This window comes from Ostrinia furnacalis, unplaced genomic scaffold (genome assembly GCF_004193835.3).
Source record: "Ostrinia furnacalis isolate ACB-3 unplaced genomic scaffold, ASM419383v2 OfSCF6937, whole genome shotgun sequence".
In the NCBI taxonomy this organism is placed as follows: Eukaryota; Metazoa; Arthropoda; class Insecta; order Lepidoptera; family Crambidae; genus Ostrinia; species Ostrinia furnacalis.
Window position 1 is genome coordinate 56,793 of NW_021137176.1, and position 27,958 is coordinate 84,750.

The 27,958-nt window shown below is 36.8% G+C and overlaps 2 protein-coding genes across 5 annotated transcripts in view; one reads left to right on the forward strand and one right to left on the reverse strand.

The window, feature by feature from the left end:
* The window catches only part of Cpr67B (Cuticular protein 67B), a 38,003-nt gene extending 32,181 nt beyond the window's left edge, over positions 1-5,822 (reverse strand). For 2 of the 4 annotated variants that reach the window (XM_028318580.1, XM_028318581.1), the window contains exon 1: positions 2,712-2,808. In XM_028318580.1, coding sequence (XP_028174381.1) covers positions 2,712-2,744 — 33 coding nt within the window. In that variant the 5' untranslated portion in view covers positions 2,745-2,808. Of the gene's footprint in view, positions 1-2,711; positions 2,809-5,747 lie in introns of those variants that run through there. The other 2 variants (XM_028318579.1, XM_028318584.1) reach the window with 2 other exon arrangements.
* Positions 1,300-27,927, forward strand: LOC114362997 (uncharacterized). Its single transcript, XM_028318585.1, has 5 exons — positions 1,300-1,376; positions 16,578-16,704; positions 19,993-20,138; positions 23,808-23,971; positions 27,703-27,927. Exons 2-5 carry the CDS (start codon positions 16,594-16,596, stop codon positions 27,861-27,863), a joined length of 582 nt encoding a protein of 193 aa, XP_028174386.1. The 5' UTR covers positions 1,300-1,376; positions 16,578-16,593; the 3' UTR covers positions 27,864-27,927.
* The last annotated feature ends 31 nt before the right edge of the window (positions 27,928-27,958 follow it).

Consider the following 27,958-nt stretch of genomic DNA (forward strand, 5'->3'; position numbering starts at 1 on the left):
TAGGTACTTAGTTAAAGGATAAGAAATTGTCCCAATTAAGAAAATTATTTTGTTTTCATACACTTATCAGAAAATATAGCAGGAGTCATCCTTTGAAAACTCAAAGCTTTACTAAGTCATCAGTCATCGCCTGGCTTTATCTTATAGAAACACAACTCACCTCACAAGGCGTCTGCTCGTTAACTTTAACAAGCGTTTTATTTTAAAAGCATCCCCATTACACCAAAACACGAGTAAAGAGAAGAAAGCCGGTTTTGCTATGGAAAGCCCTTGGTAAATGGTATTGTTCAAGGTTTTCGGCCATAATATCAAAAAGTATGCACCTGCGATAGGCTTTATCAAGGTTTTTAAACGTAAGAAACGACAGAGTATTTTTGGGCCTGACGCGTTGATGTCTAATCCTTAGGGCCTCGTGACCCACATTTCATCTATTAGAAATTAAAATCTCTTAGCGATTAGAGTCGCTTCTCAAACTAAATTTTATATAAGCAACTTGAAAAAGTTTTTTTCAAGTTGCTTATTAGAAAATTATACTATTTTAAAGTCTATTTGGATATTTTTGCGGATTTTAGCGCTGTAAAAGATTAAACTAAGATGAATGCCTCAATCCCAACTTAATATTATAAATGCGAAAGTAACTCTGTCTGTCTGTCTGTCTGTCTGTCTGTCTGTCTGTCTGTCTGTCTGTTACGCTTTCCCGCTTAAACCTCGCAACCGATTTTGATGAAATTTGGCATAGAGATAGTTTGAGTCCCGGGAAAGAACATAGGATAGTTTTTATCCCGGTTTTTGAAACAGGGACGCGCGCGATAAAGTTTTTCTGTGACAGACAAAATTCCACGCGGGCGAAGCCGAGGGCGGAAAGCTAGTTTTGTTATAAATCCATAATATGAAATTAATTAATTAAGAAATCTTTTTAATTACTCAAAAACTTATTCTCATTTTATTCTATTAATAAATCAATATCCGTATAGATTAGCTACTAATGATGTCTTAAGTTCATAAGTAGTTAATAATAGAGTTGTAAGTCCATCATAAGATCAACGTAGATTAAGAAAATTAACATATTTAATGTGTTCTCGATCAACTAAGAGTATGTTGATCTCAAAAATAAATAAATAATTAAATAATAATAATAATAATTGTGTGCTATATGGCTTATGTAAGCTGAGCAATATAGAACCATAGGTTTATTCTTTCTGTAATGTATTCTTTTTGTTGAAAATACCATAACTTCTTTCAATATGATTGACCAAGATGTCTAATTTTGACACAAATCAGTCAACTTCATCCAAAAATGTTACAGAAGTTCACAAAATTACAGTGAAAGTTTAATTTCATAGTTTTACAGTTTTCAAGCCACAACAAAATTATTGGTATGTTGTTCCTTGTTATGTCAATTTTTTTATTATAATACTTCAGTCGTAGGCTTTATCGGTCTAAGTCCATAAGCATAGAAACATCTATAAACGACTGTGGTATGGTGTGGTTACTTATATTGGATTTCTTCCTGTTGTTATTTTAAAAAATGTATATTTTAACAACATTTATTGATATCCTAATAATTAAAATGAGTATAACATAATTTCATTGCATGCTAATCACCCTAATATGAGCCACAGATATGACTGATTAACGGGACTATTACCTCTCGTTCCCACCGTTTTACTATATATACCTCTCGTTCCCACCGCTGCAACTCCTGTGTAGCCAGGATCTACAGCTTGACCACCATAAAAACCCTTGTAAAAAGATATGACTAGATTACGAACTTTTAACTTTAGGATGGATCTACGCACAGTTTTAATCAGCTTTAAACTTAGCCACCAATTTTGTGATAATCTAAAGAAGCTCCTTTATTGTTTGAATAATTAAGTATTTTGTATGTGGTTTAAAACACGTTTAGCACACACGTGTGGCGCAAATAATAAATTAGTGACGCTCCTTTATAACCTACGGGTCGAGAATCGTCGAGAAAAAACGGTGAATCCTGTATCTGCATTACCATGAGACAATGTGGTATTTATAAAAATGACGCAATAGACTTATAAAAATAATATTTTAGAATTTGGTATAATGATTTGATATTTTATTTTTTAAGACTCAATTTATCTAGAAATTTATCTGCTTAAAATGTTTTAACAAAATTTTAAATTTTAAATCCGTTGACTGGTTATTTTGATAAAATCAATGTAGTTATTTATTTATTCCAAAAGAATTAAGATTTTAAATTCCCTTTTAATATTGACGTAAGCTTCATTTAAAGTTCTATAAAAAAAAGTCGAGCTGAATGAAATCAATGGTTCCAATTAAATTTAAAGTTAAAAATAAAAAATAAATCTGTATAATATTGTAGATGGTATTGTAAAACAACACCCATTATATATTATTAATTTCATTAGTTTACGTAATATCTAAAATTAAATATTCAAAACAGACTTATAAAAATAAATCAAAATAATAAGAAATCAGCTTGTTTAAATCTAAGATTGCATAATAGGCACCAAGATTACCGTTCAATATGATTACTAGCTAACACAATACCTAGTCTTTCAGGGTCAAAATCATACTACGATTTTATGAATTAAAAACAAAGTTCAATATTATAATGATTTAACGTTAAAACTCAAAATTTTATAATATTCCACTTTCTTAAACGCATTTTACAGGATATCCCTAAAGTAATAATAGGAAAAACGTTTTTCACTTACCGCAGCGGCTAAAACTGTCACAAATCGCAGCATCTCGTACAATATTCACTTATCTCTCACGTAACTCGAGAAACAAACGATGGATGAGCGTGCGCATCTGCTATATACCGCGCAGCCTCCGATGACGTCACGGCCGCTACTTCCCAAACCAGTTAAGAACGTCTTCATAATTTCCTCCAAAGTTCACAACACATCGAACATTCTCGACGTCACCTTCACATGTTAATAGTTCAAAACCAGTAATGGTTGTTTAGGAATGCGTTTGTTCTGCGCGATGAGCTCACGGCTTGCGTAGTCGCAGCTACGTCAGTACCAAAATGTCTGAGTGTCGTCTGCCGCTGCTTTTTTACAGGATTTTCGATGGTGCTTACGATTTCATGGTTTGGTACACCAAGGAGAACTATTATAATAAATCAGCATTATAAAGTTATCAAAGGAACCGCGAGAGCAACAAACAAAAAATANTAAAAAATATATTATGAAAAATTTATGCAAAACACCATACATTAAGTATACATTAGGTATACAGTTGAATAATAAAGAATTTATTCATGTAACTTACAATAGAAAAGACTAGAAAAATTACTGGCTATATTGAAAAACCTGTTTTAAAAATGCATTTACTTATGTGGTATAATAACAAATTAGTATGTATTTAATAAATAAATTATCTCCATAGCTCAATGATTAAAGCAGTCGCCGTGCAAGTGAAAGGTTGAGAGTAAGAACTCTCCTAGGTTGAGAGTTAGAGCCTAGAGACTCGCCTGATGCAAATGCTTTCATTCATAAATCATAATTATTTTGATTAACAAAATATTTGAAGAACGGTCATCTGTGACCCAGGCCCGACAGAAACGAGACATATCTCAGTTTTTTTGTCATGTCTTAATTAGTTAAATTATATATTTTTTATATTCGAAATCTATGTATAACACCAAAATATTACCCTTTGTTTTCGTTCAGGCGTTATACAAAAACTAGTACAAAATGCCTATTTATCACCAAAATTGGTAAATGTATGTACCTAAATGTCTATTACAGCTGCTATGGAATGTATCTAGGTGACCTGGAGATACACGAGCAGTTTTTGTTTCTATAAGGAACATACAGACAGACAGACAGACAGACAGACAAAAATTTTACTGATTGCATTTTTGGCATCAGTATCGATCACTAATCACCCCCTGATAGTTATTTTGAAAATATATTTCATGTACAGAATTGACCTCTCTACAGATTTATTATAAGTATAGATATAGATATAGATGTAAGCTGAGGAATATAGAACCATAGGTTTATTCTTTCTGTAATGTATTCTCTTTGCTGAGAACACCATAACTTCTTTCAATATGATTGACCAAGATGTCTAATTTTGACACAAATCAGTCAACTTCATCCAAAAATGTTACAGAAGTTTACAAAATTACAGTGAAAGTTTAATTCATAGTTTTACAGTTTTTAAGGCACAACAAAATTATTGGTATGTTGTTCCTTGTTATATCCATTGAAGTAATATTACTACGTAGTACATTATAATTTAATGGTTATATCTCATTTTTTATCATCATAGTTCAGTCTTAGGCTTTATCGGTCTAAGTCCATAATAAGTATATAGTTCCAAAATACTGAACTGTCCTATCCATGACATTGACAGCGGGGCGCCACCGTCAATACCGGATCGCTGGTTCCGATTTTTGCCATGTTGGAAACCATATAGTTGAACGATGGTAGCGCCCCCCTGTCATTGAGTTTGGTGGGACAGTTCAGCGTGGGTCATCTATAGAAACATCTATAAACGACTGTGAATGAATGAATGGTAGGTATGTTGTGGTTACTTAAATTGCCTTTCTTCCTTTTGTTATTTTAGAAAAGGTATATTTTAACTACATTTATTGATATCCTAATAATTAAAATGAATGTAACATAATTTCATTGCATGCTAATTACCCTAATATGCGCCACAGATATGACTAGATTAACGGGACTATTCCCACCTCTCGTTCCCACCGCTGCAACTCCTGTGTAGCCAGGATCTACAGCTTGAAAACCCTTGTTAAAAGATATGACTGGATCATGAACTTTTAACTTTAGGATGGATCTACATACGGTCAGTTTCAATCAGCTTTAAACTTTGCGACCAACTTTGTGATAATCTAAAGAAGCTCCTCTATTGTTTGAATAATTAAGTGTTTTGTATGTGATTTAAAACACGTTTAGCACACACGTGTGGCGCAAATAATAAATTAGTGACGCTCCTTTATAACCTACGGGTCGAGAATCGTCGAGAAAAAACGGTGAATCCTGTATCTGCATTATCATATGAGACAATGTGGTATTTATAAAAATGACGCAATAAACTTATAATACATATTTTCTAATTAGGTATAACAATGATTTGACATTTTATTTTTTAAGACTCAAGAAATCTATCTGTTTAAGGTGTTTTAACAAAATTGGAAAATCTTGCTTCTGTAAAACGCAATACAACATCTGTTGACTGGCTATTTTGATAAAATCTAAATGGTTATTTATTTATCCCAAAAGTATTAAGACTTTAAAAAAACGTTTTAATATTGACGTAAGCTTCATTTAAAGTTTTATAAAAAAAGTCGAGCTGAATGAAATCTATGGTTCCAATTTTTAAAGTTAAAAATAAAAAAATAAAATGTATAGTATTGTAGATGGTATTGTAAAACAACACCCATTATATATTATTAATTTCGTTAGTTTACGTAATATCTAAAATTAAATATTCAAAGCAGAGTTACAAAAATAAATCAAAATCAGAAATCAGCTTGTTTAATAAATCTAAGATTGCATATAGGCACCAAGATTACCGTTCAATATGATTACTAGTTAACACAATACCTAGTCTTTTCAGGGTCAAAATCGTACTACGATTTTATGAATGAAAAACAAAGTTCAATATTATAATGATTTAACGTTAAAACTCAAAATTTTATAATATTCTACTTTCCTAAGCGCATTTTACAGGATATCCCTAAAGTAATAATAGGAAAATCGTTTTTCACTTACCGCAGCGGCTAAAACTGTCACAAGTCGCAGCATCTCGTACAATATTCACTTATCTCTCACGTAACTCGAGAAACAAACGATGGATGAGCGTGCGCATCTGCTATATACCGCGCAGCCTCCGATGACGTCACGGCCGCTACTTCCCAAACCAGTTAAGAACGTCTTCATAATTTCCTCCAAAGTTCACAACACATCGAACATTCTCGACGTCACCTTCACATGTTAATAATTCAAAACCAGAAATGGTTGTTTAGGAATGCGTTTGTTCTGCGCGATGAGCTCACGGCTTGCGTAGTCGCAGCTACGTCAGTACCAAAATGTCTGAGTGTCGTCTGCCGCTGCTTTTTTACAGGATTTTCGATGGTGCTTACGATTTCATGGTTTGGTACACCAAGGAGAACTATTATAATAAATCAGCATTATAAAGTTATCAAAGGAACCGCGAGAACAACAAACAAAAAATACAATATGAAAAATTGATTCAAAACACCATACAATTAGATTAGGTATACCTACCCGTTGAATACATATTTTATTCATGTATATTACAATAGAAAAGACTAGAAACTGTCAATATTGAAAAACCAGTTTTAAAATGCATTTCCTTATGTGGTTTATTAACAAATTATATTTAAATAAATAAATTATCTCCCTAGCTCAATGGTTATAGCAGTCGCCGTGCAAGTGAAAGGTTGAGAGTTAGAACTCTCCTAGGTTGAGAGTTAGGCGGTTATCACACTGCGCCGCGCTCCGTCGCGGAGCGCGTGATTTTCATATAAAAAATCACGCGCGCGGACGCGTTGTCTGTGTGAAGTGCCGCGCGTGTTTTCTATACAAACTGAGGTACTTGCATACAATGAAAAAATCTGTCGCCCCGCGCTCCGCGGCGGAGCGCGGCGCAGTGTGATAACCGCCTTAGAGCCTAGAGACTCGCCTGATGCAAATGCTTTTCATTCATAAATCAGGTTTTGATTAACAAAATATTCTCAGTCCATAACTAAGTGAAGCTTATGCCTATATACATAGCAAATATAAAACGAATAAACTTAATAGCTTCGTAGTATAAACCCCACTCATCATCCAACTAGCACTTAATTTTGTCCCTAGTGTGGTTCGAATTAACTTTTTATAAACTTTAACATTAACAGCAAGTATGACAATGTAAGATTAAGAATTTTTAATTTATTAACGTAAGTTTATCGCAATCTAGTAGAGAATGTACTTAATCATTATCTCTACCTTTTTTGTCTGTCATGGCACTTTGAGCAACAAAAACATATGTGTTTATAGTAACAACCCACCGTTGCAGGAAAATAATAATTTACAAGAGTTCTTTGCCCTTTAGGGAACATAAAGATATGATTGCCATTAAAAATATATTATTGTATAACGACTGTACGATTTCATTTTTGTAATGGGATACTTTTGCCTACACTAAATTGGTAAGGTACAGCTTAGTACAACAAGCACAAAAAAACAAAAATCTACTCATAGTAAAACCGAACTCTAATATGCGAGTATGTCTGCACCTCCATTGGCATACATTAACATTAAACTGGTCAGAAAAAAGAAAATGTGTATTATAATATTGAAAACAGTGAAGGTCAAAAAATTTTGTCTAGAATTTTGTCCATAGCCTGCATGTCATCAAAAAAGCTTTGTATCTTACACAAAAACCTAGCGTTTCTTGTTGTCTGCGATTTGTGTACGTATATATGTCGCAGGCAAATTGTATGATTCCGCATTTTACAAACGGCGTCGTCAATTCACAAACACTCGCTGTTCTATGAAATGCCGAAGGCAAAATGTAAATCGCCTTGGCACTTTATAATATGCCAAAACATTTGATAGCCAATTCAATTGCTGTTTACAAAATGCCGCGGCAAATTGAAGTATTTAGTTCTTTTTCTTACCACGTGAGGCGCTGCTAATCAAAACAAGAAAAATGGCGTCGAGTAGTGGTGTTGTGATACAGAAAACAGTGCAAATTCTACGTATTCAAAGGACTTTTCACAAAAAAAGACATTTAATATACTTAGTGAATTAAAAATATTTTACGATTCACAAATAGGAGCAGTGAAAAAGCTATGGAAGAATGAAATAGTTTTTGAGGTTATCCGGCACGTAAAAAACGCTAAGGTGACAATGGAATCTGGTGCTCGGACTGGTGGAGGACTGCTGCGGACTATTATTGATATAAAACATATTGTGTTATGTCTTCTAGACTTCTTCTAGGTATAATTAAAATGTAAGACTTAATTAAAGGACTGAAACTTATTTTATGTCATAGTTTTATGTACCTACCTATAGGTACGTCAATAGTTTAAATTAGTTTAGTGTTGTATTTGTTACGAAAATATTTTAATTACTTTAGGAATAGCAAGTATTTTAGGTTTGTCTTACCTGAATACATAGGTACCTATCTGATTTCTGAAATTAAGTCTGATTTGTCCAACATGTGTTTTATGATGGTCACCCTATTGCAACAATCATAGTCGAAATTTTATAAATTAAACGAGTCGCCAATTTGCCTTCGGCATTTCATATAACAGCGAGCGTTTGTAAACTGACGACGCCGTTTTTAAAATGCGGAATCATACAATTTGCCTGCGACATATACATACAATGTACAGTAGGTACCTACATTCCAAGAACATTGCTGAATAATTTCTACCTGAAGAAGGTACTTATTTGTTACGAAAACTTTGAAAGGCCATTTTCTCCACATTCTTGGAGTTAATAGTTGTTTTCTACGTAATATCATTGAAGCACAAAAAGCTCGATGGATAAAATGTCAACTAAATAAATTAAGCAGTTAAACTGACATTAAAAATACATATTAGGTATGTACAAAAATAATATGGAACCGTTAATTTTTCTTTTAAATTTTTCCTTTCCTTCTTTTTTTTTATTCTCAGTATTTACGCCAGTGTACCTACACCCAGTATAAAAGCATTTAAAATACAATATTTTATACCATAGCAAAATGTGAATAATTAATTTATAATTATATTCATTCATACGTACATAATTTATATTGATGTGAATGCTCAACTTATNTAATCCGGCTGTATCTCCAGGTCACCTAGATACATTCCATAGCAGCTATTAGACATTTAGGTACATACATTTACCCATTTTGGTGATAAATAGGCATTTTGTATTAGTTTTTATATAACGCCTGAACAAAAACAAAGGGTAATATTTTGGTGTTATACAAAGATTTCGAATATAAAAAATGTATAATTTAACTAATTAAGACATGACAAAAAAACTGAGGCATGTCTCGTTTCTGTCGGGTCTGGGTTTTTTGTATGGGGCGTGACCGTTCTTCTTTCAGCAATTATTCTTCGGCGCTAACTAAGCGAAGCTTATGCCTCTATACATGGCAAATATAAAACGAATAAACTCAATGGCTTCGTAGTATAAACACCACTCATCATCCAACTAGCACTTAATTTTGTCCCTAGTGTGGTTCGAATGAACTTTTTATAAACTTTAACATTAACAGCAAGTTTTACAATGTAAGATCAAGAATTTTTAATTTATTAACGTAAGTTTATCGCAATCTAGTAGAGAATGTACTTAATCATTATCTCTACCTTTTTTGTCTGTCATGGCACTTTGAGCAACAAAAACTATATGTGTTTATAGTAACAACCCACCGTTGCAGGAAAATAATAATTTACAAGAGTTCTTTGCCCTTTAGGGAACATAAGATATGATTCCCATTATAAATAACGACTGTACGATTTCTTAAAATATACGTTTTTGTACTGCGATACTTTTTGCCTACTCTAAATTGGTAAGGTACAACAAGCAAAAAAGACTGAAAATCTACTCATACTAAAAATCTAGCGTGTGTGTGTCAGCACCTCCATTGGCATACATTAACATTATATTTTCATTTAAAAAACTGGTCAGAAAAAAAAAGAAAATGAGTATTGAAATCGGTGAAGGTCAAAAAATTTGGTTTAGAATTTTGTCCACAACCTGCATGTTATCAAGAAAGCTTTGTACCTATCTTGCACAAAAACCTCGCATATCTTGCTGTCTCCGATTTGTGTAGATACGTATGTACAATGTGCAGCAACCCACATTCAAAGAACATTGCTGAATAATTTCTACCTGAAGCAGGTATTTGATATTAAAACTTTGAAAGATTTTCCACATTCGTGGAGTTGATTAGTTGTCTATTCTACGTAATCATTGTCGCACAAAAAGCTCGATGGATAACCTAACAACTAAATAGACAAAAAATAATATAATATGTATATCAGAAAAATAATAAATGGAACGTTAATTTCTTTTAAATTTATCCTTTCCTTTTTTTATTTTTTTTTTTATTCTCAGTATTTACGCCAGTGTACCTTCACCCAGTATAAAAGCATTTATAAGTGATATTAAAGACGCATTTTACACCATAGCAAAATGTGAATAATTAATTTATAATTATATTCATTCATACGTACATAATTTATATTGATGTGAATGCGCAACTTATTTTGCAATTAATTAAATTCCCTATCATTACTTCCTAATATGTCAAAATGAACCATGACATCATGATTATCACTGTAGATCATTAGATGACGGTGAATCACCATTTTGGAGATGATACACAAATAATATGCGAGAAAACAACAACATTGTTGTGTACTGCGCAGATTGGCTCTAGCCGGATATTGAAGCCGTGAGCTCCACAGTAGCTGATGATTTTCTATTCAAAAATGCCATAATGCTGTTGATTAATTATCTTCCAGTAATTTCTGCGTTCTTTTAATCATCATCATCATCATTTCAGCCATAGGACGTCCACTGCTGAACATAGGCCTCTCCCAATGATTTCCACAATGGCCGGTTGGTGGCGGCCTGCATCCAGCGCCTTCCCGCTACCTCTATGAGGTCGTTGGCCCACGTTGTGGGTTGACGTCCTACAGTACGGTACGTGGCCTCCACTCCAGAACCTTGCTGCCCCATCGGCCGTCAGTTCTGCGTACTATATGCCCTGCCCATTGCCACTTCAGCTTCTAATCCGTTGGGCTATGTCAGCGACTTTAGTTCCTTTACGGATCTCCTTATTTCTGATTCGATCTCGTAGATAAACTGCGAGCATAGCCCTCTCCATAACACACTGTGCAATTTTGAGCTTATCTTTTATAATAGATTCATTATTTTTTGCCATAACAGTAGATTTTTTTTCAGTACGGGCCATAAGTTTACCTGGAGTAGTTTGGAATTAGATTAGAAACAGTTTGCTCTTTGAGATAAGTGAAAGACCTTTTTTTACACAGTCAAAACAATAAGCGATTAAGTATTAGTTTCCACAATGGAAATTGCGACTCAGAATTATCAAAAATAATTTATGTTCTTTTAGAATCAAACGCAATATGTTTGGCGACGTATAAATAACAGCTTTTCACGATTTGAAGCTTTTCCGACTTCGAAATAAAAGAGATGCCTTACAATCATTGTCAAAAGAATACATAAACAAGTTAATGAGCTAAGGGCTGATTTTCCAATCGTCGAATAACTTTTAACTAAAGAATAAGTTGGCACAGTTTTAGTATGGGAAACATGTCAAAATGAAAAGTTTATTCTTGAGATAAAAGATATCTGACGATTGAAAAATCAGCTCTAAAACAAAGATAGAACTTATCTCGATGATCTCAACAATACGACATCTGTACCTGGAGTTTTTTTTTCTTCTTTTTAACGTTGAAGTCAATTTTTTGGTCGATAATAATCACCGGATAACGCCGAAGAGTGCGTGATTTGATACGATACGAATATATTAACGCGAATCCAGTTTTACTGTCAGACAACGACGACCCAAGTCTTTGTTTGCGTGTGACATTTCTGGAATTCGAACCTTTCGGAACGGAAACTAAATCGTTTTTGTCGATTTTGCAATCGAGAGTATCAAATACTACGGTAGTAACGAATGAATGCAGGTTTTGTGAACCACCAAAATTAGGCATAACTGCGAATCAAATACTTAAATATAGACATAGGGTAATTCCAGGATACATGCCCCAGTGGGATAGGTGCCGCGATTTTAAGTACACTATGTTACAAGCAACTAAGCCTAAATTTATAGTACGTATAATAGAAAGGGACCTCCCCGTACCACTTTTCGCCTCGCAAACCATCAAAGAGTGCGTTCGTTTAGCCAGTGAGAGCAAAAATCTTCCGCGGCCAGACCTTAGCGAGCGTCGAAATGATATTGATAAGTATTTTTAAATGGATAATTTTTTTGTCAGCTGTAAAATGAAGCAGATTTTTATATAATTTGATAGACTATCTTATAAATTATACGGGATAGATAAGTTTAATTCGATTTTTAGTGTTATTATATTTTTTATTAAAAACGGCACCTATCCTATGCTAAAAGGATAGTTGCCTAATTTTTTTTGGGTATAGATGCCCTTAGGGCCATGTCTCATGCACCTAGGGGCATCTATCCTAACCTGCTCTTTTTGTCACAGATAGCAAGTAAGAAGAAAAAAAGAATGTAGTACGGCTAACCTTAGGAAAGTAATAAATAGGGTGCCCTTCTGATCGAATTACCTTTTTACCCGACTGCGCTAGAAGGAGTAGTATTATTTTTAATAAAAAATATGAAATTTCATTTTTAATTCATGTAATAACAAACAATCTTAAATAATAATACTTGGCTTGTTTGATTTCAAAATGCATTTGATCCTTAGAATTCAAAAACTGTATTAACGAGTCATCTATCCCTGCATCAGGCATCTATCCTTTAAAGCAATCATACAGTGAGTCTTCTATCCCCCACATTAGGCGTCTATCCCACTTTTTAGAGGTCACTTAAAATGATATTTACTCAGAATCGGTAAAACTTAAACTAAAATAATTATAGTAATATCATAGACGAAAGACCAAAGTTTACAGATACTAAGGTCAAATCGTTGATAAAAACTTACTGACTGAGTTACAGAGCTGTTTCAAAAAGTGGGGCATCTATCCTGGACTTACCCTAACTTATGTATTAATAATACAAATAATCATTAGACATCCACAGAACACACCTAACTTTTAGGCCCAGAACACACGGTAAAACGCAACTGCAACGAAACTGCAACTTCTTTGAGAGACCACACATGACGCGACCAGTTTGAAACCGATTTGAAATGGTCAAAGTGTGGTCTCTCAACGGAATCTATGGCAGAAACTTAGATGCAACTCAAAAGTAACTAGTAGTTGTAGTTTCTTTGCAGTTGCGTTTCACCGTGTGTTCTGGGCCTTATTGATCCTCTGCAATTCTTTTGGTCTTATGGACATTGATTTCGAGGAAATGTTGTCGAAATGACGAGCTTTAACCACAATCTACATAATTTCCTCATTTTAAGTACGTAATCCATATAAATAAAACATTAAATTCGAGATCATCAGTACTGATCCAGCAATTTCAATATTACTTACTTGAAACCTAAAAACTTATTTATGAAGAGAAAAATTGATGAAATAGCCCTGAAAATCGCACAAACTGAAATCTACGCGGGCATGAGTGCGAGCTACTAAAGAGTTACTAAAGCTCATAACTCGTCGTCGTCATCGTTTCAGCCAAATGACGACCACTGCTGCACAAAGCTCATAACTAATGCGCTTATAGTCACAGTCCACAGAAGATGCGCAAGCACCAAAACATGTAGGTATCGTAAATTCCAAAGTGACGTTTGGAATTAGATTTAAAGATCCCAATAAAATCATAGTTAAAGTTATCTGATTGATAATCATCGTATCCGGTTGTCTGCCACGTCCGTGAAATGCATGCAAATTTTATGCCATGACTCCGACCGTCCTGTGGTCGAGCACCGCACGAAAGTTCAAGGTGGGACCAAAANATTTTGTACTTAAATATGTATGTAAATTAAAATGTTTACTAGTAAGTAGGTAAGTACCTAAATAATAGCTTAAAAAGATGAAACGCAGTAATTTTAAACATTTTCTCATTCTCATTGCTCTTACTCTGTCGAGAGAAATGTTCCACGGCTAATAAAGAATGTGATTCCGATCATCCCTCCCGTCAACTAGATCTCATTCCATAAAGTATGTGGAACAAGGGTTTATTATTTATTTATTTAGGCTCACAAAACAATTTAAGTACAAAATACAATCCATAATTTAATCTAAGCCGCGACTCTTAACATGTGGGCGCACAGAATGGTTATTAAAAATAATGAAATAAATAATATTTAAAAATGTTAAAAGTTATAATTTTAAAATAAATGTAAGTAGTTACCAAAGGACTATTATAATAAGTTAACATCTATAGTCTTTATGTATTTTACACTGTTTTATTTCCACCCGCCAACTTGATGTCAGAATGGACGGCGGCGGACTTTGTTAATCGTTTCATCTTGTATTTAGTAGAACTACTAAATCTTTTTACTCTACTATGTAATACTTGTAGATATGTATTAAATATCAGTGCACCTCATTTATCGTTTAATGCTGTTTTAATCAGAGAACTTTTGAAACTAAACAAAAAAAATTTTTTGTATGGCTTCCGACATTGAAAAAAATATATTTCACAAGTAAATAAAAAGGCGTAGATAAGAATTAACATTATTTTATTTATTTAATGAAGAGATACTAAAAATTGGCATTTACAGTTTCTAAGTATTGTACACCGTTCAACTACCCACCCGCCATCCTGACGTCAGGTTGGCGGTGGAACTTTGTTTTTCGTTTAATTTTGTTTATAGATAAGTACTAAAATTTTTATCTTCGCTATCAAATAATAGTAAAACACTACTAAATACCAGAATATGTTTCATTCGATTTCATGATACCCCACCCGCGGTTCTGACGCACACTTAAAGTAGGTAGACAACAGTAAAATTCATGACACCGTAAAAAAACTTAAAGCTTTTAATGGAACCTCATTTAAAATGAAAAACCGCTGTGTACAAGTTATACTCGCATGCAAAAGGGAAATAAATAGAATTTAATCAAGTTGATATATGGAAATTAGGACCATTGGAGATAACTTATTTATTCCAGCTGGGCTTACGATGCCTTATGGGCTTATGATGACCTTAGCTAAAATGGGTCAATTCTAAAAAAAACATACCACGAGTACAATATGCTTTTTATCAAAATCTTATGAAACTTCCAAAACCTGCTTTTAATCGACGGTCATCTTATTCATACTCACATTTCTGAGAATTGTTTTCATCCTCTTAAAATTCTGTCTGGTGACACAACATTCTCAATTTAATAATTCCACTTGCATTAAGTATCATGTATGGAAATGGAAAATAAATAGCCATTCACATAAACAATAAACCTTTTAAAAGCTCTATCATAGTGAGCTTTACTAATTGTGATTTAGACTCTCTTGAAATAAATCTACTATCCATCTTTCTTTCTTCACGCTCTGTTATTAATGCTATTACTTCATAATTTTAATAGTGTTGATTATAATTTAATAATTTATCGTTTCCGAACTTTATCTCAATTGCCCGAGGCGATGATGGCATCAACTCGGCACCTGTAATATCGAACCCGACCCAGCACTACACAGGTAACATTTGTTAATGAATTTAACCTTATAAGAAAGGAATAAGATTGATCAAATCTAACAAGCGATAGTTATCTTGAAAAATAGAGTTCGTTAGTACCGGGTCTGGATGATGTTACGTCATATTGAGGCATCCCTGTTATGTAACTTAATAGATAGGTTCCGTCCGTTTTGAAATCGGCCGATTAACTGGCAGGCTGGAAATGTTTCCAGTTGTTAAAAAAATAGTTGGATGATCTTATGATCGGACTGACATAGAAAGACGTGCTGACAGAAGCGTAATAACATTGTATGTATTTAATTATTTTGACCACACTCGACGTATTCACTGTTGCGTAAGTGAGGCCCTTTACACACTGCACTCAGTGCAGTGCTTTTGAGATTCATGCAGTGGAGAATTTGGCAATACCTGCAGACGTTCGACAGACAGAAATCTCGTAAAAATACTACAATCGCGTTGTTGCATCACTGCAAAATATGTAAAAAGTCCAACAAGAAGGTCTCTTACAATGTAATTTTTCCCAATTATTTTTTCTTAGCTGTAGCTTTTCCTTGAGTTATACAGATCTATAACTGACATGAAAACTGAAGGTTGTGTATTGTAAATTCGCGAGTTAGAGAACAGTCAATTTGTGACTGTTCTACAGGGTGTTAGGTAAATGGGTATATGAGCCGACGCTAACCCATGTTAACATGGTCATATAAATGGTATGGTAAAGTCAGAAAATTGATATCTTCATTTTAATTATTTTAATTTTCATACAAATCGGAAATCATAATATTTATTTTGTATGAAAATTTAAAAAAAAAATATGATGATATCAAATTTCTGACTTCACCATACCATTTACCTATATGACCATGTTAACATGGCTAGTGTCGGCTCATATACCCATTTACCTAACACCCTGTATAACTAGTTTTTTTTCTTTGTGGAGTCGTAGTTCGCTGTTCCAATGTATGCCATTTACCGCGAACAAAACATGAAAATTTTTCGAAGTGAAAACAATAGAAAATTACAACAATAGAAAAATTTTCACCTTTTAAGAAAGTTGTTTGTATTGATTGAATTATAGAGAAAATCACCCTTAACTAGCTTTCACACTTTATGATAGGTCTTAATTAATTTTCAATTATGTATGTTGTTATTAGTCCATTAATTTTCATTCGATAAACCTGAACAAAGTGCTGGTATTCTTTTTTACTTCCCATATTTTCAATTATAGATAAGGTCAGAAATGGATAATAATGATAGCTCTTGTCTTTTGTTTACTCTACAGGTACAGTCAGCCCAAAATGGGCAGCGGACAGTCACGTGCGACACACTTTCAACCGCCTGCTAAGGAGGCTGATGATGATGACGACGACTTTGGAGACGAACACCACATCAGCATATCCAATAAAATGGTTAGATGATTTGACTCTACATTTGAAGAACATAAAGGTAGCAGGAAGGCCCTGGATGCTCTACCAACCGGTCATTAATTATGGAAATCATTGGGGGAGGCCTAGATGTTCAGTAGTGGACGTCCTATGACTGAAATGATGATTGAATAACATACAAACCTCTTTGAAACTTACCAAGCAAACGTCTTTAGATCCGCGTCAACAGAAACTTACGATTTGCCCAAGTGATAAAGTCGAATATAACATTGACACCAGGCTACGAGTATTGTATATCTAGTGATTTGAAAAATTGAAATGTTTCAATCTCAACCTGCTCTACAAAGCTTTTACTGGCGCCGATCGATATGCCAGACATCTAGAGGTAACATTGGCTACAGTCAGGTCTTACTTAGGTCCTTACTTATCTTCAAATAGGTAGGTACTCAACTTCTGCTTCGGCTGCCACAATAGATCAAACCTGGTCGAGATGGCGCAAATAAAGGCCCAAAAACCAATAATAATACTCAACTTACTTGATTCATATCACTTTAAAAACAAACATTTCTCTCGCTTCCCAGTAATAACTAACATACTTCAAGACCGTGAGTCACCCAACAGGTTTCGCTCGCGATTCCCGACACGTGTGCCGAACGGTACTTATCCTTGATTTGTTTTCGGGATAACCGACCAACGGTATTAGAGATAATAAATCTGTGCACGTTGGGATTTAATTCAAGCAGTATTTAGTTTCTGCATTTATCATCCTTTGTTGTCATATGAAACCATATTGAATCCTCATTATTTTAAAGACAAGGACATGGATTTCGACAGTTCAGGAATGCCTCTATCAAACAATTGATGTACAACCTAGTAATTAATTATGTTAATTGTGCATTACATCACTTTATTATTGCACGACTTAAATTAGGTATACGGCAAAGCTCTCATACTAATGGAAGGCTCTAAACAATTTCGTAGTCGCTCATTCATGGACTAAAGAAAACAACATAGGTCCTACTTAACAAGCAATAAATATATTATGCTTACCTATGTATTAATCAATAAATAATCTTAAGTAACATGATTCAAAGTAATACTTTCATTTACTTATCCATCGAACAATGGTATTGATTACGAAGAGAATTATTTTAATGAATGAATCATTGTCCAATTGTATAATTGTTTTCGTCGTAATTTTGATACCCTTGCCCAATTTCCACAGAATTAAGATATGGAAATTAGTCTTAAATTATGACGTCAATGTATTTGTGGATAATAAGGTCACTGGTATGATTCACGTTTGGTTTAATCATAAATTAAATACTCATCGTGACGAGTATCGCAAAATGATTAAAAGCTCTGTACGAAGTCGCAACCACACTGTTCTATCAAGCCAACTTAGAAGGACACAGTTCTTAAGAGCGTTTACGCGAAGCGCGGCGTTTCAAGGGGCATCATTGGAAATGATTTGCGCGCGGCGTTTTTTAATAGTTTTCAAATGTTTATAGCAAAACAATAACAATGAATTAAATATCGTTTCAAAGTAAATATTTTAAAGAAGATGTTGTTTTATTATATTAAGCTATTTTTATGTTGAATAAAGGAAGAATAGTGGTGAAAAAATCACTTTGATTTTTGGGTATTTCACGTTCTTTTAATTTGTGATTTCTTATTGTAAAATGCTTAAATCTAAAAATTTTCTCAGATAACTATTTGCCCAAGGATCTATGCTATAGGATATAAATGTTTTTTAAATCGTTTTCACAGTATTTTTATAAAAATTTCAGCTTGTAAACTGACACTAAAGTGGAAATTTACAAAACCTGTGTGGACTTATCTTGATAGAATTCTTAAATACTAAACTAATTGCAATATTTTCTCAATCAACTATTTAGACGACAAAATTGCCTAACTATTTATGCCTATAACATATTTGTAGTATTACTGGTTAATGATTGTAACGAGTTGAAAAAGTACTGTTTTTGCGCCAAACGGCGTAAACGCTCTTAAAATCCAAAATGATTTAGCATGCTAGATATTAAGTTAGATTTCGTTGTTTCTCAGACAAATGACGTCCACTGCTGGACAAAGGTTCCACAACGACCGGTCCTGCGCCGTCCCACACTAAGGCCCGGTTTTTTGATTCGTAGTTAAAATAACCAATGGTCAAAATTGACAGATGTCAAATGACAAGTGGTTAAATATCAGAAAAAAATGTTTTTCGAACAATGGTTAGCTCGACTTTTAATACATTTTTTAACTTTTAGTTAACATTTTGTTAATATTTAACCATTAGTAGCAAAATTTAACAATTTGTTATTTTAACTATGAATCAAAAAACTGGGCCTAAGCTAGATTTAGGTAGATACTACGTCAGGTAATATTTACCTACCTAACACTTCTAAAGGAAAAAGTTTGCTAGAAACCTATGTAGATAGTCTCAGGCTCAGCAATGAGCTAAAGCTCTGATATGACTCCTAAAGTCTAAACGCTTTGCACAATATCCTAAAACTTTGAATCCTTATCCATGACTCAGGGTCATGGCCCAAAAATTGATTGTTTATGTTAATTATAATGCGAGCTTGCACGTGCAATATACATGTCGGCAGAGCAACCAGTTTTTGTCTGTCTTTTAAAGTATAACAGTTGTTTCCGCCATCTTATTAAGCCAGTGTAGGTCAATTTTTGAAATATTCTAATGTGCCTCAAACCCGAACCTGATTACTTACATAATAATTTTCGTATAGGCTACTAATCTTCATTGTTGAAGCCACGATAGCCGAACCGAAGGGGTCGGACTAGCCGACTCGAAAACCGAGGAACGCGGGTTCGAATCCCTCGCTCGTTCGCTCGCTCGACTATCGTGGTGAGCCCACTTGTAACTTTTAGCTTAGTACGAGGGGCTAACGGGACTAAATAAAAAAAATGTGTCTAACAATGCTCGCTCGCCCTTCAGACAATTCTCCCACCCATCATCTACCTGCTCAAATGAACTCAAGAAGATAACTTGCGGCTCGTTAAAAAATAAAGAGATCCTCAGGGACGTTACATCCATGGACGATAGTGGAATGCCATTTGCTGAAATGATGATGACTGAGGCCCAGAACAGACGGTGAAACGCAACTGCAACGAAACTGCAACTGCTAGTTACTTTTGAGTTGCATCTAAGTTTCTGCCATAGCGTCCGTTGAGAGACCACACATGACGCGACCAGTTTGAAACTTTCAGTTTTAGTTTCGTTCATAAGAATCATCAGAAACTTGCAGTTTCGTTGCAGTTGCGTTTCACCGTCTGTTCTGGGCCTTACAGGTAGAGAGGCTGGTGGAAGATGCAACCTTAGCTGGGGGCGCTGCGGCGGCCTCGGGCGCGGTGGTGACGTCACGGGGAGACTACAAGGAAAAGATCTTCATGGAGAAGCTCAAGTGCATGGACGAGAACCATTCTGAGAGATGCGGGTATGTAGCTGATGGGAAAATTATATCTACTACCCGTTCGCGCTAAGTTTGCCGGTCCGTGGAATGCGCGTCCCCTCCTCCAACCGCGATTAAACGTAATTTGTTAGTGATTAAACGCAATTAAGTGTATTATTTATTTTACGCAAATACACAATTTTTATCAATATTAATAAATAAAAAATATTTTCAATACATATAGTTTGCTAAAGTTATAGACGCATTCCTTCAAGTGACGTCATAATATCGTCAGCGGCAAACGTATCGCGAACGGATAATAAAACGTATAGGAATCTCCTTAGGACGTTGCACGATGTTCAAACTCAATGTTCATTATGTATGAGACTAATGCTCGTGTTCACCAACAATCCCTAATTTTTAAGTGACAAATAGGAATTTTGTTTTCAAAGGGGTCACATAAAAATTAGGGATTGATGGTGATAACGGGCATCAGCTTAGTGGTCGGATTCTGAATTGAGATTTCCAGCTTGATTAATTTCTACTCCAAGGATGAATTTAATATGAAAAGTTCATACTTGATTAGAAGATCAGTTCAGAAACCGGGCCTAAATATAGAAGTGAGTGGTGACTGAAATCTTTATGGTAAACGATAGTACAAACATTGCGACACAATAATACATCACTAGTGGGCTATATTTAAGTACTTCGACCAATCTATGTTAGATGGTCCGAAATAGCCCGCCACGTCACCCAACCTTGACCTTTAAACAGATTAGCACTGTGATCATTTTACTGGCATCATTATAGGTAACGATCTAATTTCATACTCAAACATAGACTTATTTTTGCTTCCGAATTCGATGAAAATTTATCACATACGTTTACAGTTCATATCGACTGTTTACACTCAACTTACCTATTATAGTTTCCGATCAGAAAAAGTTGAATAACACCCGTATTCACAAACTATGCTTGCTTAAATGACGCAGAAAATAGAACGCACAGCTGTGATTGGTTCGCATGAGATCCTGTGCGTCCACGCGCACTGTAAGGAGACCTCATAGTAATGTTTGTGAATACGGGCGTAAGATTCGTATGATATGAAACGACACTCGAAAATAAACCTTAGTCTTTCCTAAGTCGTCATCATCATCATCATCATTTTAGTCTCCACTGCAGGAGGATGACTTCTCTTCACCAGAGCCAAAAGGGAGGATTTACCTCTTTAAGCATGTCTGCATCACAATCCTCTAGGTTCTAGCTCTACGACATTCACGAGAAAGGGAGGTTCGTTTTAACTCTGTTGGAACACACGGCTTGAGTCGATTTAGAAGAAAGGCCTTCCTGGACTTCAATAATTCAACCAAACAAAGCTAGAAACTAAAGTCTAGNTTTTATAGGTCCATGTTCTAATGTGCCTCAAACCCGAACCTGGTTACTTACATAATAATTTTCGTATAGGCTACATATCTTCATTGTTGAAGCCACGATAGCCGAATGGTGAAGGGGTCGGACTAGCCGACTCGAAAACGGAGGAACGCGGGTTCGAATCCCTCGCTCGTTCGCTCACGACTATCGTGGTGAGCCCACTTGTAACTTTTAGCTTAGTACGAGGGGCTAACGGGACTAAATAAAAAAATATGTATAACAATGCTCGCTCGCCCTTCAGACGATTCTCCCACCCATCATCTACCTGCTCAAATAACCTCAAGAAGATATCTGACAGGGGCTTGTTAAATCAATAAAGGCTCGTTAAAAAATAAAGAGATCCTTAGGCCCAGAACAGACGGTGAAACGCAACTGCAACGAAACTGCAACTTTGTGATGATTCTGATGAATGAAACTGAAACTGAAAGTTTCAAACTGGTCGCGTCATGTGTGGTCTCTCAACGGACGCTATGGCAGAAACTTAGATGCAACTCAAAAGTAACTAGCAGTTGCAGTTTCGTTGCAGTTGCGTTTCACCGTCTGTTCTGGGCCTTAGGGAGCTTACGTCCATGGATGATAGTGGAATGCCATTTGCTGAAATAATGATGACTTACAGGTCGAGAGGCTGGTGGAAGATGCAACCTTAGCAGGGGGCGCTGCGGCGGCCTCGGGCGCGGTGGTGACGTCACGGGGAGACTACAAGGAAAAGATCTTCATGGAGAAACTCAAGTGCATGGACGAGAACCATTCTGAGAGATGTGGGTATGTAGCTGATGGGAAAATTATATCTAAAACGTTTGGGAATTTGGTTTAGGAAGCTGCACGATGTACAAACTCAATGTTTACCATCCTAGACTGCATCTCACTTAACACCAGGTGCGATTGCGGTCAAATACCTGCCTTGTCTAGCATAAAAAAAAATTAAGAGACTAATGCCCGTTTTTATCAAATTTTTAAGTGACGCTTATGGTAGGTAACACATAACAGGAATTTTGTTTTCAAAGGGGTCACTTAAAAATTAGGGATTGATGGTGAAAACGAGCATAAGGCCCGGATTCTGAATTGAGATTGCCAGCTTGATTAATTTCTACTTCAAGGATGAATTTAATATGAAAAGTTCATACTTGATTAGAAGATCAGTTCAGAAACCGGGCCTAAATATAGAGGTGAGTGGTGACACAAATCTTTATGGTAAACGATAGTACAAACATTGCGACACAACAATACATCACTAGTGGGCTATATTTAAGTACTACGAGCAATCTATGTTAGATGGTCCGAAATAGCCCGCCACGTCACCCAACCTTGACCTTTAAACAGATTAGCACTGTGACCATTTTACTGGCATCATTATAGGTAACGATCTAATTTCATACTCAAACATAGACTTATTTTTGCTTCCGAATTCGATGAAAATTTATCACATACGTTTACAGTTCATATCGACTGTTTACACTCAACTTACCTAGTTTCCGATCAATAATAATTCAGTATAATACCTATTATGAAACAATGCTGAAAATCAATTCAAGCCTATCAATGCTTCAAAATCTTTAGCATCGTTTCAAGGTGTCTAAGGCATAAATACGCATCATCGTCATCTTTCGCCGTTTAGTCGCTACTGTAGAAAGATGACCCTTTCTAATTTATCAGAGGCAAAAGGGAGGATTTAGCCAACATATTTATGACCTCCACCACTTACAAGGTGGACCGACGACCTGATAAAGGTAGCAGGAAGGCGCTGGATGCAGGCCGCTACCAACCGTGCGATGTGGAAGTCATTGGGGGAGGCCTATGTTCAGCAGTGGACGTCCTGTGGCTGAAATGATGATGATGATGATGATTTATTACCTACACTCCTTGCGCTAGCCAAACATGCCCAAAGTTCGCATAATATCCCTTAAGAGATCCTCGAGAAGATGGGGTAGTCCTATTGTCTACTCACGGACATTGCCCGCGGGCGGCGTGACCGGAGGGAGCGGCGAGCGTTCGGCGAACGAACGAGCAATGTTCGGTTCGCGAGCGAACATCTAAGAAGACGATCCTGACGCACTGTCTTCAACGATTTTGCACAAAACGGTCTCGATAACCTTGTAAATTTATGCCGAATAGATAATTAATTTCATACAGTCCACTCTTTTCATTTATAAACTTCCACTACACTCACTATCGAAGTAACACCTATTAATATTCTATCGGAATCACGTGGCTATTATTTGAACTGAGTTTGGAATGAGTTTTGAGCTTTTCCAAATTACAATCCAATATTTATATCTGTCCCAGGATAACCGTAGAAGACATAAACGCCACAGCCGCGCGCATAGAACTGCGCACAGCGAACATGGTGAGCCCTGAGCCGGTGTGCGAGGAGTGCAAGGAGCAGGTGATCGACTGCTACATCGCTGCTGAGCGGCCGTCCGATATCATTCGCTGCTGGGACACCGTCGGTGAGATATGAGCCTTGTCACTCTAAGTGCCTTTTCACACGTCCCGGGAACGTTTGGATTTATGCCATGTAAATAAGAAAATTTGCCGGAGCAAAATAAAAATAATTATTTAAATTGATAACAATTTATTGTGGGTGAGACACAAAAAATTTAAAAAGAAAAAAAAAGGGATGGGTCGTTGGGCCGTTTGGTTGGTATGGATTAAAAATACTTAATAATACGGGATTAGCGCGCTAGTCACCACCACTCGGCTCAACCCCCTCCGCACCCGTCGGGCGCAGCAAGCGTCTGGCACTGCGGGACAGCCGGTGCCAAACACCTTATAGCCGGTGCCAAACAGGACAGCCGGTACCATACACCTCCTGCTATGGAGGCAACATCAGCAACAACAGACAGCAACAGCAGACAGCGCAGAGGCTCGCCACCGAGCACTGCCCAACCACACACAATCTTCAGTAACAGAACTCAGCACGTGGCAGTGAGTCCATAAAATCGGCGAACAGCGGGATTTCGGTGTCCAACCGGAATTCCCTTATTTCGACCACAATAATAATGCGTGCCCTGCCCGTTTGAGTTGGGAAAGGGCACATTTAGGGCCGACTCAGAATGCCACAACACACACTACAAAACTTCTGTTCACGACCGCGGCCAGCAGAGCAAAGGGCACTCCAAAAGGCGCCGGTCATCACCCGTGACTCAGATCTTCGTTCAAAAACTTGTCACTCCAGCAAATCACAATATCAAGCAGTTTTGTATAATTTTTATCTTTACTTTCAATAAATGCTACTTGTTTTAACTAGGCTCTTATTGAATAATTTCGATATGAGAACTCACAATACACAACAATAAAAAAACTAACACCTCAACAAAACTTCAATCTACCCTACATAATTTTTGAATCTCGGAGCTACGCTACGAACATGCGTACTCCGCCAAACAACATCATCTCTTTTAACCACTACGTCCCTCAGACGCCTATCACAACAATCAGCATCTCGCAAGTGAGATTTCCTCAATGGACATGGCGCACAATTTTTGTTGAAGATGCCAAAAAAAACTACAAAAAATTAGAATGAATACTGTATTTTTACTTTTTTGATATCTTTAAAAATGACTGAAATATTCAAGCTCAAAGTGCGCTCTTCCGCTAGGAGCGATTTTCCGCGCGGATTTTGAAAATGTGACGTAGTAACATGAAAAGCTGCATGTAAGATATTATCTGTGTACAATGGTTAGAATGGTTAGTAGGGGAGCCGAAGCGGGGATTTCGGGAATTGAACGATGACAACTAACAACAGTTGTCAGTTAGGTAAAATTTTATTTTAGTTGGAAAAAGACAAAAAGTGGTAAATGGGTTAACATGCGGGGGCTGCAAAATCATGTTGTGACGTCACGCGCGAATATTGGAAATTTTTGAAAATTTTAAAAAGTCCGTAAACTTCTCGAGGCTCTATCTTCGGTAATACTGGATGGATTGAGGTGAAATAAAAACTAGTGTAATGTGTGTGATCTAAACTTTAAATTAAGTCATAATTTAACTTAATATTACAACTTATGCGTGTTGTCCATTGCTTATCTACTTCAAACACTTGCCGTCGAGACCTGGGCAGTGAACCAACAAAACCGACGCTGACACACTGGAAGGGTCTACGACGAACCTTCGGTTTTCCAAACAAACCAGGAGTGGTTTGATTCGGATGTTTGAAATCCTTACCAACGTCACCAGTCAACCTCTGAGACTCGACTGCCTCAGCATGCCTAACAATCGAATCCCTCCGATTCACAAGTCTCAAAACATCAGGCGCTATCTGGAAAGCTTTCCAGAAGTTGATGCCAAACAACAAAGACGACGAAACTCCAGGAACAACATAAAACTTTATAACCTTTAACACATCATTCACTACGACAGGTAAAAACATATATCCAACTGTAGGGGAAGTTGAACCATTCGCCGTTACCACAGCATCAGTCGAATCCGACTTATACAACTCACCCAGATGAGAAAAACAATTCACAGCAGAACCACCAAGAATAGAAACTTCCGCTCCAGAATCTAGTAATCCAGAACACGGAACACCACCAATCTTAACATTCAAATAAGGACGTGCGTCCTGACAATCATCTGGTCGGACCGTCGCAACATTAGCTTTGCAATTTTTTGAGAATGCACGCACAAAATCACACCAAGCGCGCCACTCTTCAACAGGTGTAACATCAAAACGACGGTCCGTCGCCACGCGTTTTGTGACTCCAGAGACTTTGACGTCCTTCTGGCGTGCACACTTCGGACAATTGACAGCGGTCACGCCCTTCTCACCACAACGATAACAAATAATAACATGAGGCGCCTTACAATCACGGAGCGTGTGGTCCTTCACACGGCAACGCACGCAAAACTTCTCCATGCTCGGACTTTTAACCACAGCCTCACACTTTGGACGAGCAGACTTACTTTTGTAGGCCAGGTCAGGGGCGACAGTATTCGGTACACTGCGCGGGGGTTCGGTGAAGGATTCTGCCCTCTGTCTCGCCGCTTCTAACTGCCTACAATGCCTCTTCAAGTCGGCCCACGATTTTATTTCTACATTGACCAAAGGAATGGAGTAAGATGGCCTAATGTTGAACTTGATTAAGCTCAACTTCTCTTCCTCGTCTAAAGGTTTACGCAACCTCGAAAAGTAATTTTGCATCAGGCTTAGATAACTACATATGGATTCGTCAGGACCTTGGGTCCTTGAACGAATCTCCTGCAACAAACGATGATCATAATCGTAGGGTAAATACTCTTCAAGCAACGACGCCTTTAAATCCTCCCAACTATTTAGTTGGTCACGAGTACCTCGGTACCAATATAAGGCCTCATCTGTAAATAATTCAACTGCCGAGTTAAATAATTTCTCCCTCGAAATATTCCGAGACAGACACAACTCCTCAATACGCACAACAAAATCCTGAACACTGTCTTTCCCGTTAAACCTCAAATTCAAAGAGTGAACACACGCATTACAATTCACAGGTTTGACTATTAATGGCTCATTCCCAGCCAAACCAGAGACCCTAGAAACTTCCTCCTCAGCAGGTTGAAAATCATAACTGCTAACGAATGTGTGAGTCATACGGTCAATCCTTTTTAAAAGTGGGATGAGACGCTCATCCAACTGTTCCCACAAACCGTTTCCCGGTTGCCGGCTAACCGGCGCCGGGTATCCGGTGGTGATGTTCACATGTTCCGGCGTAATTAATCCGGCATGCCCATACATTCACGACCGGGTACCCGGCGCCGGTTAGCCGGCAACCGGGACGTGTGAAAAGGCACTAATCAGTGCGTCCACACTGGTCGAACGGGCTCGCGCGGCACCGCTGGTCATTCTGCTCACTCTGCAGAGTGAGCAGGATGTCGAGTTTGCCGCGCGAGCCCGTTCGCCCAGTCTGGACGCACCATTACAATAATGTCAATTGCTCAGCGATTTGTCAGCGAAGCGCACTTGTTAGAGTTCTATACAAATGTGTTGGACAAAGGTAAGGATTTCCACAATGACCGGTCCTAAGCTGCCTACATTTACGTGCTTCCCACTAAAGTTCTCACAGAAAAACTCATAGTATCTTAGAACCCTATAATTTCAAGATTTTAATCTAAATTACTTTTTTATTTACTTATTATTTTATACAATTTCAGAGTCCCTGACGTCATCCTTCTACTATAAATATTTTTCTAACATTAAAATTTCCAGGAGCATTCACAAAATGCGTGCAAGACGCAGCAACTACACGTCTGCGCGCGCGCACCCAGAAGGAAGCTCGCGAGCACGCTCGCCGCGAACGCCACGTGGCCCACGCTCGCGAGCACGCGCTCAAGGACCTCGCACCGCCTCGAGAAGGCACGGTGCCTTGACTGCCACCATGGCGTATCCAGCTTATGGGCCAGGGGGCAACAGTCTGGCCCACGAAGGGGCAAAATAGGCAGGAACGAAACATAAGCCAACCTAA